Consider the following 14,650-nt stretch of genomic DNA (forward strand, 5'->3'; position numbering starts at 1 on the left):
TAATTCTTACAATTAAGAATTCTAACAATTAACTGGATGTAAGGAGAGAAAAAAGTGTGTAAATTTATAGAAAAAGGTATTAACAGTGGTCATCTCTGCATTTTACGACTGCAGAGATTTCCAGTTTATAATTTTTTTGTATTTGCACTGATGAAGTTTTAAAAATTGTGATAATTACTTTTATATTCAGGAAAAGTCTATTTTCCTAAAAAATGTGAAGTAAATAATTTTAGTTATTGTAAAGCATTTGACTGACTAAAAGTCATTTTATTATTATTTTTTAATATGAAATTTATTGTCAAATTGGTTTCATACAACACCCAGTGCTCATCCCAACAGGTGCCCTCCTCAATGCCCATCACACACTTTCACCTCCCTCCCATCTCCCATCAACCCTCAGTTTATTCTCAGTTTTTAAAAGTCTCTTATGGTTTGGCTCCCTCCCTCTCTAACTTTTTTTTTCTTCCTTCCCCTCCCCCATGGTCTTCTGTTAAGTTTCTCAGGATCCACATAAGAGTGAAAACATATGGTATATGTCTTTCTCTGTACGTAAAAGTCTTTTTAAAAGACAGCAACAAAGAAAAGATCTCAAACTGATAGTAAAAGATGTTAGCCCAGGTGAGCTGAAGAATGATGATCTTACATGAACACAAAAAGAAGAGCAAATGTGGGGACACAGAATATTGAGACCAGTCTTGGATATACTTGGTTTAAGAAATCCTGGAAGAGGTGCCCAAGAAAGTGTGAAATATATAAAGTACTCAAGGCAGCAGAGACTATTTAAGACAGTTGAGAACTGCAGTCACACACATACTGAAGTATAGGTGATAACGAAAATTTTAAGTTTTAAGGGAGAAAATGTGGACCATGAAAGAACTCTATAGGAGCCAAATCTTGAGGAATGTTTGTGTTTAGGGCATGACAGAAGGCAAAGAAGAGAGTGCAGTGGTTGTCCCCAAGACAGGGTTGGGGATGGGGAGATGGGAGGTCCCACACACAAGGAAGGAAACAAAGCAGACTCCTCCTCTGACTCTCCCCACCTTCTTTCAGACCCTGCAACCCGACAAACTCCACCCCTAGCTTCTAATGCTCTACTTTCCCCTTCCCTACAACCTACAGCCTTTCCCAAGCATTATTACCAAACAAAACTTTCTTTAGCCCCAATGTGCCTTCCAGATGCTAGCTACCCTTAGATCTCTTTTTAAAAACTTCTTTAAAAAGGCACACTCAGACTGTTTCTGCTTCCTCATTTCCAACCTACAATCTGGTTTCTTTCTATTCCTTTACTTAATAAAGTTTACAAATCATGTCTATGTTGCTAAATTTGTTAAATATTTCTCAATGCTTAAATGGTCTGACCTGCCAGCAGCATTCTGCCTCCAGAAATGCTACCTCCCTTTTGCAGCTGTGACCCCATTTTTCCTATGTTTCTTCTCTAGCTACACCTTTTCAATCTTACCACCTTCCTCTGTTCTAATCTCTTACATGCTGAGGCTCCCTGGGATCTGTCCCAAAGCTGATCTCTCCTCTTACCTCTGCCCTGTCCCTGAGAACTCCAGTATGTCCGCTGTTCCCCACCCTCCTTGCCAACTCTAGCCCTCACGATTCTACATTCCATTCTATACTCCAATTATAGAGAATTTTTGTAGTTTCCTTATGTCAAATCCCATCACTTCTTGGTCTTTGTACATTTTTTTTTTTTTTTGGCATATAGCCTCTTACATTGAGCTTATCACACTGTATTGCCTAATTACCTGTGGCTCCCACCATACTTTAAACTTCCTGAGAACAAGGACTATATTACATCCTTTTTCCAGATTCTAAAATAGTGCCTGGAACATGAGAAGTGCCTAGTAAATAATTGTTAAATTAAAATAAAATTAAGAAATATACAACTGGTATATATTTTAAAATGTTTAAATGTACTTGTAACCAAAGAAATATAGATTTAAAAAAATTTTTTATGTTCATTTATTTTTGTGAGAAAGACAGAGTACAAGTGAGGGAGGGGCAGAGAGAGACAGATAAACAGAATCCGTAGCAGGCTCCAGGCTCTGAGCACAAAGCCCGACATTGGCCTCGAGCTCATGAACCATGAGATGACTTGAGCTGACCATGAGATCATGACTTGAGCTGAAGTCGGATGCTTAACTGATTGAGCCACACAGGCGCCCTCAGAGAAATATAGATTTTAAAAATAAAAGTATTTTCTCCCAGTCAAATTTGTCAACCCCAAATGATACCCACTTTAGTCAAGGATATGAAGAAACGGGCAAAACTACTGTGTTGTAAATAGTAATCATCACGATATAACTAAAGGGCAATTTGGCCACACGTGTGAGCCACACAGCACAGGTTCTGACAGAATGGGGATGAAGATAGGCTTTGCCTTATAACTAGTTGTCTGAAGAGCACCTTTAAACTTCAGTTGCCTTATTCCTAAAAGAAATCAGATTTACTAAGAAGTAAATCAACACAATATAGCTGCAATATTGCAGCTTATTAAAATTAATTAACAAAGAGCTCAAACAGCTACCTAAATGTTTTTTTTAGAGTTTGTTTATCTACTTATCTATCTATCTATCTATCTATCTATCTATCTATCTATCTATCTATGTAATCTCTACACCCAATGTGGGGCTTGAACCCAGAGATCAAGAGTCGCATGCTCTTGGGGGCGCCTGGTTGGCTCACACAGCTGAGCATCTGAATCTTGACTTTGGCTCAGGTCATGATCTCATGGGTTCGTGGGTTCAAGCTCCGCATTGGGCTCCACAATGGCAGTGCAGAACTTGCTTGGGATTCTCTCTTTCCTCTCTTTGCCCTCCCCCTCATTCTCAAAATAAATAATAAATAAATTTAAAAAAAAGTTGCATGCTCTTCCGACTGAGCCAGCCAGGTGCCCTTACTTAAATCTATTTTAAAACTAAGTGATGTGCTTCGTAAGAATCTTCCACATAAAATAACTGATTAAATTTTCTAAAAAATGGGGATATAATTCATTAATTCATCTCCTATCTACAATTCATTAATTCATTCCACAACTATTTGTTGGGCACAGTATTTAGCACCTGGCTGTGTGTCAGGCACATGCTCTAGTTAGGGGATATAACAGCGAAAGAACTAAGTTCCTGTGGTAAGAGAGATAGCGAATCTGAAAATACATGACACTGTGAGCTACTGACACATGTGGGTAGGGGGGCAAACGCTTCTCTAATCAGGGGACATTTGAGCAGAGACCTAAAATGTGCTAAGGAAAGCTACATAGATGTGTGGGAAAAGAGAGTGCCAGGGAAAGGGGCAGCAAAGGTTCTGCTGCAGGAGCACTTGACAGCAGAGACCAGCATGGCTAAGGAGGAGAAATCAACCAGGAAAGGTGGTAGGAGGTGATGTCTGAAAGGTAAGCTGTACCAGACTCTGTAGAGCTTTGCAGGCCAAGGTAAGGATGTGGCGTTTGTTCCAAGTGTGATGGAGAACCATGGAAAGTTCTGAGCAGGAAAATGGTATCATCATATTTTTACCTGAAGAGGCTTACTCTGGCTGTTTTTGGGAAAAATTGACTAAGAGGGGCAAGAGTGAAAATAGGAAGGCTACTTAGAGGTCACTGTAATGTATGACTGAGAGGTAGTGGCAGTCATATTCAGGACATATTTCAGAGGTAGTACTGTCAGGATTCCAATTCTAAGAACCTAACTCAAAGATTTCACTATTGCTATTCAAAAACATTTATATATACAAGGATACACAACATAGGCTGCCACAACTTAATACAAGTTGATTGACTTAATAAACTCTGGTATAGCCATAAAGCTAGAAGGGAGGTAGTCATTTAGAGGTGATGATGTTGAACACATAATGACATGGAAAAATGTTCATACTATGTATGTTAAGTGAAAATAACTGGTTACAAAACAAAGTATTCAATATTAATCCATTTTGTCTAAATAAAATGGATAGAAAAAAGAAGGTTATAATACAAGCATGTTAGCAAAACACCTCTCGGGGCTGTGAAATCACACATTTGCAACTTTTCTTCTTTGAGCTTACTGTATTTTTCAAATTTTCTGTAATAATTATGTATTACTTCTATGGGAAGAAATGATTTTTAAAATACTGAGAACAGGGGCACCTGGGTGGCTCAGACACTTAAGCGTCCGACTTCAGCTCAGGTCATGATCTCACGGTTCATGAGTTTGAGCCCCGCATCGGGCTCTGTGCTGCCAGCTCGGAGACTGAAGCCTGCTTCAGATTCTGTCTCCCTCTCTCTCTGCCCTTCCCCCGCTCGCACTCTGTCTCCGTATCAAAAATAAATAAACGTTAAAAAAAAAATTAAAAAAAAAACACTGAGAACATTTTCAACAAATAAGATTACTATAGAATAACCATTTGAGTTTATTAATGGTTTTCTTTGTTACTTACCATTACTTTTCGCAAAGTGTATCTTTTAGATCGAATGTCATCCATTAGCATCTCATACGGGGTGAGCTGATATTCAATGGGCAAAGGGTTGTACTGCCGCTCTTGGACCTTCTTAAGTTTTACTCCATTCCGCAAATCCCTCATCACCTGTACCCAGAATCGAGCCTAAAAGAATCAAGGGTAGAGAGATGTCCATGAATAAATTTACTAGTTCCCTCTAAGTAGCTACAGTCATACAAAAAAAATGAAGAGCTTGGCTTGCAAAACATTGAGTAGACCAAACAAAACTGATTTTTAAAACTAGATTTTATAATACTAAGTAAAAAGCCAGTAGAGAATCACGAGCTCTAAGTTCTGAGGCACCTGGGTATAAACCCTAACTCATTCACTGTGAAAGGCTGTATTAATGGCCTCAGTTCTTCACGCCTCCTGTGTCTACACCCTGTTATGTGATTTTGCTCACTGAAGAGTATATTTCCCACACTCTAACATTGGTTTTGGCTTTATGATTTGCTTGGCCACTGGAAGGAAGAGTAGTGGATGTGATGTAACCAAAGTCTGCAAAAGCAAATGCATAATGGGTTTGTGCTTCTATTGCCATGAGAACATTATGCCTGGACTAGCATGATTGTCCAGGAGAAGAATGACACACACATAACTGATCTGTACGCTCATGAGCTAAATAAATGTACTACTTTATGCGACTGTGATTCTGTAGTGGCTGGTTAGGCGGCATTACTGTGACCACAGCTAAATGATACAATCACCTATTAGCTATCTGACATCCAGCAAGTTGTTTCACCTCTCTGACCCCTGGCTTCCTCACCAATAAAAGATAATGGTACTTCATAACTTGCTGAGATGGTCATATATTATGTGGAAAATGGCCATAATTTTTATGTTATTACTATCTTTGCACAAATTACATAATATTGGCCTTCTTATCAACAAATAATGGTAAACTGATTTGCTAGCCCTTCAAGAAAATGAGATATAAATGAAGTACTTACAATAATATAAGACATACTAAATATGTATATTATTATTATAAGTTAATCCTTTTATTTTCCTGCCTATAAGCTAAGGTGTCATAGTCTCTACTTCAGTGAAAAGTAAATCAATATGATATTTAACTGAAACACTGTGGTTTGTTAAAATTAATAAGTAGTTCATATTTATTACTTAAACATATTTATTAAAAACCATGTGATATATTTCATAAGAATTATCTGTATAAAATAACTGATTAAATTTCTCAAAAATGGAATTTATGATTTTTTAAAAAATGTATACCATTTCTTATTCCAAATAAGATTTGAGGTACTTAATATTGTGGTATATCCATTAGAACACCTTCTAAAATATTCCTATTTTAAACAGATCCTTAGAGGGGCGCCTGGGTGGCGCAGTCGGTTAAGCGTCCTACTTCAGCCAGGTCACGATCTCGCGGTCCGTGAGTTCGAGCCCCGCGTCAGGCTCTGGGCTGATGGCTCGGAGCCTGGAGCCTGTTTCCGATTCTGTGTCTCCCTCTCTCTCTGCCCCTCCCCCGTTCATGCTCTGTCTCTCTCTGTCCCAAAAATAAATAAACGTTGAAAAAAAAATTAAAAAAAAAAAACAACAGATCCTTAGATTCTGCCATTAAAGATATTCTAATACAATATCCCTAAAATATTCAGATATCTCTTTTGAGAATGTTCTTGTCCCAATTTCTCTGTTTTTCTTATACGCATTCCTTTAAGATCCAGTTCAAATATCATCTCATCTTTTAAAATGCTATCTCTTCTCTTGACTGCCCAGGGCTTTAAGAAAACTTGACATATGTGAAATTTTGAGTACTTAAAACAGATAAATTAGGGGATGATTACTCATATTAGAAGATTTTGCTATAATTTATGAAAGGATTCAAACAGACTTTTTATATAGCCAGTTCTTTATATATTATTGTTTGGCAAAAATTTTCAGAAATTTAATTTAATTCAGAGATAAAAGTCACAGTAAAATAATGCACGACTGTCACTGTATGTACTCCCAGAGATTCAGTCATTCACATATTCCATCAGAGAGATCCTGAGATGCTACCATCAAAGATACTCTAATTCTCCTTCATTCTTTCATTTCATTCTAATCTTTCTAAATAATTCATTTTAATGGTCTTATAAGAGAGCAGCTGGTGATCTAGGCAAATGGAACTCCCTTTGGAGTTAGTGCATCTCTCGTCAGTGATCCTACCAGTTTTTAAATGAGGCTACCCTATGGCAATAAATTAAGTTTTTAGTTCAAGTTTAAACTAGCTGTTTGCTAAATTCTGACCACCTGGAGTTATTTATCTGGCTTCCACGTCTAAAAAAACAAATTTTAGGGGCGCCTGGGTGGCGCAGTCGGTTAAGCTTCCGACTTCAGCCAGGTCACGATCTCGCGGTCCGTGAGTTCGAGCCTCGCGTCGGGCTCTGGGCTGATGGCTCGGAGCCTGGAGCCTGTTTCCGATTCTGTGTCTCCCTCTCTCTCTGCCCCTCCCCCGTTCATGCTCTGTCTCTCTCTGTCCCAAAAATAAATAAAAAACGTTGAGAAAAAAAAATTTTTAAAAAAAACAAATTTTAAAATTTATTAGTCAAGATAAAATACACCTGAAATAAGGCTATTAGAGTATTCTACACAAAGGAAACTTAATAAACAATACTATTCTAAAATGATAATACCCATTTACAAGACATTACAGGCTACTTATTTTTTAACCTTAATCTTAAATGTTCTAGATTAATATCATTCCAAATATCTCAGTGAAGATATCAATAAATTATGAATATTTATATCCATACATCAATACATGTGGATCCATACAATGGATTGGAATACTACTAGTAATAAAAACAACAAACTATCGGGGCATCTGGGTGGCTCAGTCGGTTAAGCGTCCGACTTAGGCTCAAGTCATGATCTTGTGGTTCGTGAGTTCGAGCCCCGCATCGGGCTCTGTGCTGACAGCACGGAGCCTAAAGCCTGCTTCAGATTCTGTGTCTCCCTCTCTCTACCCCTCCCTCACTCATGGTCTGTCTGTCTGTCTGTCTGTCTCTCAAAAATAAACATTAAAAAAATGAAAAAACAACAACAAACTATTGATAGAGGCAACAACATGGATGAAATCTCAAAAGAATTATGCTGAATGGAAGAAGCCAAGCAAAAAACAGTACATACTATATGATTACATTTTTGCAAAATTTTAGAAAATGCAAACTAATCTATAGTGAGAGAAAGCAGATCATGGATTGCTTTCCCATGAGTTCCTCCCAGATCATGAGGAGAAAGGAAGCAGGATTACAAAGGGGTATGAGGAAGCTATGGGGGTTAATGGATGGGCTCACTATTTTGATTATGATGATGGTTTCCTGGGTATGTATGTATGTGTGTATATGTCAAAACTTATCAAATTATGCCTTTTAAATATGTGTAACTTATTGCATGCTGATTATACTTTAATAAAGGTGTTAAAAAAGAATATGGCAAACAAAGTCTAATATGGTCAAAAGCAATTTGTTCATATCTCCCAAATATTCCTAGTCCCTCATTTAATGATATCATTTTTTTTAACGTTTATTTTTGAGACAGAGAGAGACAGAGCATGAATGGGGGAGGGGCAGAGAGAGAGGGAGACACAGAATCGGAAGCAGGCTCCAGGCTCTGAGCCATCAGCCCAGAGCCCGACGCGGGGCTCGAACTCACGGACCGTGAGATCGTGACCTGAGCTGAAGTCAGCCGCTTAACCGACTGAGCCACCCAGGCGCCCCTAATGATATCATTTTTTAACCAATATCCTTAACCTGAAAATTCAGAATCCTAAAATGTGCCTTCCCACTGATGCCTGAACATACCTCAGTCTAATTTCATGACAATGACTCAGCCCCAAGGCTGTCATGCCTACCCAACTCTAAGTCATACATGAGGGCAGGGACTCTTGGTTTTACTAGGGTCTAGTACCATGCCAAAAAACAGTGGCTACTCAAACTGTATTGCATAAATACACTGTAATCATCTGTGCTAGAAATCTGTCTTCTGTTTTATGCAGGCAGAGATCCTATAATAATACAGGAATGAATAATTCTGCATCTCAGAACCCTAATACAGTAACTACTCATCGGATAAATGAATGCACAACACTGTAGTTTCACACCTTATCCTGAAACAGAGGTTAAACTCTGACTTACAAGAGTATGCTAAGGCATTAACATAATCAGGAAGGTCAGTATTTTAAAACATCAATTTTATCAGAAGGGACATTGGGGTAGTTCTAATAAAATCAGTTAGTTTTGTAAAATGGGGAAGATATTTCCTCAAATGTAAGACTAAGCACATTCAAATTCATATAATATCAATTCGTATTACAGTCCTTAGTAACAAGCATTTTAGAAATCATCACACTCTGTCTTCAACACTAAGCAAAACAGTGAATATCTAACTACCTTACCCAGTCAGCATTTTTCAGGTCTTCCAGGTCTGTGTTAGATTCATCACTCTTTTCCATTTCTTGAATCTTCTTAAGATTCTATCAATTAAAATAAAAAGAAAACATTTAGGTATAAAAATTTCATTATGCTACCTTCTCAAATGAAAATTTCTTTTTTTTTTAAAAAAAAATTTTTTTTTCAACGTTTATTTATTTTTGGGACAGAGAGAGACAGAGCATGAACAGGGGAGGGGCAGAGAGAGAGGGAGACACAGAATCGGAAACAGACTCCAGGCTCCGAGCCATCAGCCCAGAGCCTGACGCGGGGCTCGAACTCACGGACCGCGAGATCGTGACCTGGCTGAAGTAGGACGCTTAACCGACTGCGCCACCCAGGCGCCCCACAAATGAAAATTTCTAACAGATATCTTCAGATAAAGTCTATATAGAAGCATTATTGAAGCAGATAGTACAGAATCTACTCCCCTATACATTTCAGTCAATGGTAAACTACAATAGATACAGTACTACAGAGAGATGGGCTGAGATTGTTCCTTCTAATTTCCTTCTAGGCCTTGCAGCTAAACCTTTGTCACAATATTAACTCACACCACTAAAATGTATTGACATTGCCTTTTCCCCCAATGCCCTTATTCAATCCACCATCAAATCTCACAGATATTATTTCCTCCATATAACCTAAGCCCTCTTCTTTTTATCTCCACTGCAGATCCCTTAATCCAAATACTATCTAATTTTTGCTGACTTCTGATGTGGTCTGGCCCCAGATGTTCTCCTCTCCTCACCCCCATGCCTGGTCTCATTTATTCTCTATTTCTGCTCTTCTTTCAGATATCAGGCTCAACAGAACCATCAATTCTTCAGGAAAGCCTTCCCTTCCCCTCAATTAAGTCAAATCTTCCTACTATACAGTGGCATATAGCACCATCCACCTTTCCTCTGTAGCCCTTTTTACACTGTAGTTTTACATTTGTTTGTACCTTCCCTCTAGGTTTCATGAGGCAAAATTCCATTCTCAGGGGCTAATATATATAGCATTGGCACTTTTTATACTCAATATATATTTGCCAAATAATTTCATGAGTAAATTTCAATATATAAAATGCTTTTTATTTATTTATTATTTGGTAATGTATATATTGCAAAAACGATTACTGCAATAAGGGTGGTTACCACCTCCACCGCCTCCTATAATTACCTTTTTGTGTACGTGGTGAGAACACTTCAGATCTACTCTTGAAACTTTCAAGCATGTAAGGCAATATTGTTAACTACAGTCAACATGCTGTATATTAGATCTCCAGAACTTATTCATCTTAAAACTGTAAGTTTGTACACTTTTCAATTTTTAATTTATTTGAATGCTGTTGACACACAATGCCCCACCCTTTGAAACTGCATGAATCCAACATTTGCAATTTTAAGAAAATCATGATAACTAAAACATCTACTTGGCTATTAATTACTAATCTGTGTTATACCATTCCTACTTACAACAAATCAATTCTTGTATATTTTATAATTTGTTGAGTTTATTTGCCTGAATGCTTGTGGACTGAGTTTAAATGTACCTTATGAAACCTAGTTTATTTTATATGAAAATACTTAATAGAAAACATTTCTAAACCATTTATTTTTTGCTTCTCAACATCTCAGATTGACCATCTGCAAAATGAGAATAACATCACCTGCTTTTTTTGTACTTAATAATGTATAGGAGTATTAATATAAAAAGAATAAAGTTACTCTGAACACTTGAAGAAAATGTGGTATAAATAACGTATTCTCTTGCTAGGAAAGACATTTGGGGGATGAGGGAAGTACTTCTTGGCTGCAACAGGGTATGGGGAAATAATAATATCAGCTAACAAGTGCTAAGGCTTCAGGCAACCATCACTTAACCCCAAGCACAACCCCTGTTATGGCTGGGCTCACAACTGAGGCTCACAAAAGCTAAGTGACATGGCTGGGGTCTCCCCACAGGCAGGACAGAGAGTTAAGTAGGTAGAAGTGGCATCAGGGTCTCAGGAGATAAGATGTGTGGAAGGGACACCAGATAATGAGAAGAATGGCCCTGTTGGGAATCTAAGTGTCCTGATACTGCTTCCCAATGACTTAGATAAGCCTTAGAAAAAAGCTGGATAAAGTTCTACATTACTTTTGCTAAAATTAGTATTTATGAACTGCTAACACACAAGGAAAAAGAAGACTTTACGACTTGTAACTGGGCTTTGCAGATAATTGGGTACTTAATATCTAGTGTAACATTGTGTCAAAATCTGAGTAATAATCATTACTAAATTAGGACCCTCCATTTTCTGTGTTTAATGACACAACAGATGTCCTGGTACATGCAATTTTTCTGATATTTAAAATACCCCCCCTTTTTTTGCTACAGATAATTAGTTGTCTTTTTAAAAATCTCTGATGATTTAAAGCCATGGTTTTCAACCCAAGTCCACAATCTTCATCAAGTAGTGATATCTTGAAATCAGAGCTGAACAGGGAAGAGATCAAAAGGACAGGCACATTTGTTTTGTTCCTCTGAGGACTTTAATCCAAGCTCTATCCCAAAAAGAATTAATGCCTTAAGGTATATATTATTCTAATGACTAGAATAGTGTTCTTTCTAGCTTTTTATAATTAAAAGCGTAAAAGAAAAGAAAGAGATTTAGGGAGGTGAAATGCCTTTGGGCACCTTGGGACTCTCTCAGTAGCAGTGCTCTTCCCTCCCTTACCCAAATACCAAAAGCTTAGAATAAGTACCTCATCTCTTCCTATTTCTTCCAACTCCAGCCTTGGGGCATTTGCACTGGCTGTTCCTCTCTCCACAATGCTTTACCCCCCATCTCCACATAGCTAATTCCCATACATATCTCATTTTTGCTCAAATGTCACCTTCTCAATGGGGCCTACCTTGACCATCCTATACAATCCTATACAAACCCCAAGCTCCACTCCCTGCACTACCAATTCCCCTAGTCTATGTCTTTTTCCAAAAATCATCCTGCCTTCTAATAGTCTATATGATTTACTCAATGTGTTTACTGCCTGCCTTTCGTTACTAGATTTAAAGTTTCATAAGGAATTATTTTTGTGTATTTTGTTCACTGCTGGGCTCCTGAAATCTCTAGAAGCATGCCTTGCTCTTGGTAGGTGCTTAGCAAGTATTTGTTGAATAAGTGAATTAAGATCTTTCAACCAAGCCCTTCAATCTCAACAGCTCTTATCAAGTCAACTTTAATAAGAAGCCCTATGAAAGGGAAAATTATTCAGAGGAAATTCTGAATTTTCTTCTCTAAATTCAGAATCTACTGAAGGGGTGGGGAAGAAAACTCTTATCTATGCCACACGGAAACATGTGCTTTCCAGTTCAGGGAAATAAACATGTAATCCAAGCTCACATTACATTTCAGTGTCTCATTCAGTCAACAGATTAAAATAAATAATAACCAGAGTAAATAAAAAGAAAAAAATGCACACTGAAGTAATTATAATACTAAACACGTCAACAAGATTCAGTCAACATCAAAATAAATTGGCTTGAAACCTTAGTGCCTAAGAAGATCTAGTATGTACACATGGGCCAACACCCTAACAACACACTTTCCCCATTCATAACCAAGAGTGCAATATGGGCTCTTTGTCACCTACAGGCTGATCCCACAGCAAGCACTATATTGTTTACCCAATGATCTATAAGCCAAAAGATAATGAAAAAAGCTGAAAACATGATGGAGAAACCCATTTTTGCAAGCCTATGTTGTTTTTTAAAATTTCTGATGGTCTCTAGGTCCTTCTAGGCTCCAAACAAGAGAAAGCAAGATAAACAGTACAGGTACAGGAGAAGATGGGTGGTCTTTGGCAAGATGAAGATATATATCTTTTTTTCTAGATTCCCACTGCTACTACCAAAGCTGATGATGGCAAGTCTTTCAACTGTTCTTTCTGCCTCGGTATCTTCCTCATTTGGTTTATCTTTTTACTCCCCTATGATGGGTTCCCAGTGTTTCTGCTGTCACCTTCAAACTGGGGTACCCATATTTCCAGGGACCTCTGGTCAAACAGTATAGTGATATGCCAGGGAGCATTTACAATGACAGATAAACAGGACACATTTTCCTGGAGCAAATTTTACTCACAGATGTGATGGATTATCATGCTGTGGTAAGTTGCCTAGGTCCACACCCTGCACCCACTTCAGGAATGAAGTACTCTTCCACTGCTGCTGGAGGTTTTGTCTGCTGTGGCTCATAACCTAATCCTGCCCTAGGAGCTGCACTCAGGGCTCAGAGCAAGGAGCTGCCTTGTCATGGGTATGCCCCATCTCTGGGGTAGTCCACACCCAATCACTGGTCTGTGTGGAGGTACACAGGTCAGGCCCCCTTGCCTCTCTTGGAACATCTCTGAAAGGCCATCCCAACTTCTGAGCTCCCTGTGGGATCGGCTGCAACCTGCTGCACGTGCATCATAGTTCAACTTTTCCTTCACCGCTCACAGGTGTTCCCCAAAGCAGTTCCCAATAAAACCTTCCGAATTCAAATTTTACCCTTCAGAATCCTTTTCATGGGGGAACTCAATCCACACATGGAACATTTAAAAAATATTACAATTAGGGACGCCTGGGTGGCTCAGTCAGTTGAACATCCGACTTTGGCTTGGGTCGTGATCTTACAGTTCGTGAGTTCGGGTCCCGCATCAGGCTCTGAACTGACAGCCCAGAGCCTGGAGCCTGCTTTGGATTCTGTGTCTCCCTCTCTCTCTCTGCCCCTCCCCCACTCATGCTCTGTCTCTCTCTGCCTCTCAAAAATAAAGAAACATAATAAAAAAATAAAAAAATAAAATATTACAATTAGATGTAGACATATAAAATAAAGTTTACATGGATTTTAAAGGTAAAATGTATGATTTCAAGGACACTTTGACTTGCACTGAACAATACATCTCTCAGTGGGTATCTGTTGCTTTTGTCTAGATACATCTCCCCCCTTCCTTCTTTCATTTGGGGAATTCAGCCCCTACAGTTTGAGTAGGGCTAATCCCATGGCTGGCACACCTTATCACCTACTCACAAGGGTGAGGACACAGCCTCCACCAGCCAGTGCAGCCACAGCAACTAGTTCTTGAGCAGGCATATGTTTCTGAACTTTCCTCCAAGATATTTTTGCTCTAATTAAGAGAAAGACTTTCTGCTGGAGTTACTAAACTGAGGAAATGTGAGGTTTAAGCTACAGACTGTCATCTTAACTGCTTTTTAGTAAAAGCCCATCCCAGGGAGTGAGAGAGAGAAGGCCAGCCCTGATTATAGAGTTTGAGACACTGGATCCAGCTGCGCCTAAAGTTAGCTGTACCCTTAGACTTTCCATTTATGTGAGCCAGTAAATATTCCCCTACTTCACTCATGCTAATTGGAATGGATTTCTGTTACTTGCAACTGAAAGAGTTATGATTTAATATGTTCCTTTAGTCTAGAAGTACGAGTTCATGCTTCTATGTCTTAGGGGTAGTCTGGTTGAGTAATATGAGAAGCACATGGTCCCTTTTCCACCCAACCTTAAATTTTACTGTTCTCCAACACATCCCATCCAGATGGTCTTACTGTTTTACACCTTTACACATCTCCGCCTTTACTTGTGCTGTGATAAAATCCCTAACTCCCTGCTACTAAGAAAAACGATCTGCTCTTTATAATACTAAAGACAGTTTAAATTAATAGTCCAAGAATTTCATGTTTTTTAATTTTTCTGAATTTCTACCATAAACTGTAGTTCA

At 38.5% G+C, this 14,650-nt stretch overlaps 1 protein-coding gene across 3 annotated transcripts in view; it reads right to left on the reverse strand.

Annotated features, from left to right (window-relative positions):
- The window catches only part of SPIRE1 (spire type actin nucleation factor 1), a 202,534-nt gene that overhangs the window by 64,618 nt on the left and 123,266 nt on the right, over nt 1–14,650 (reverse strand). For all 3 annotated transcript variants that reach the window (XM_030336752.1, XM_030336753.1, XM_030336754.1), the window contains exons 5-6: nt 8,879–8,956; nt 4,420–4,584 (exon numbers count right to left, since the gene is read on the reverse strand). In XM_030336752.1, coding sequence (XP_030192612.1) covers nt 4,420–4,584; nt 8,879–8,956 — 243 coding nt within the window. The remainder of the gene's footprint in view (nt 1–4,419; nt 4,585–8,878; nt 8,957–14,650) is intronic.

This window comes from Lynx canadensis, chromosome D3 (genome assembly GCF_007474595.2).
Source record: "Lynx canadensis isolate LIC74 chromosome D3, mLynCan4.pri.v2, whole genome shotgun sequence".
Classification (NCBI taxonomy): domain Eukaryota; kingdom Metazoa; phylum Chordata; class Mammalia; order Carnivora; family Felidae; genus Lynx; species Lynx canadensis.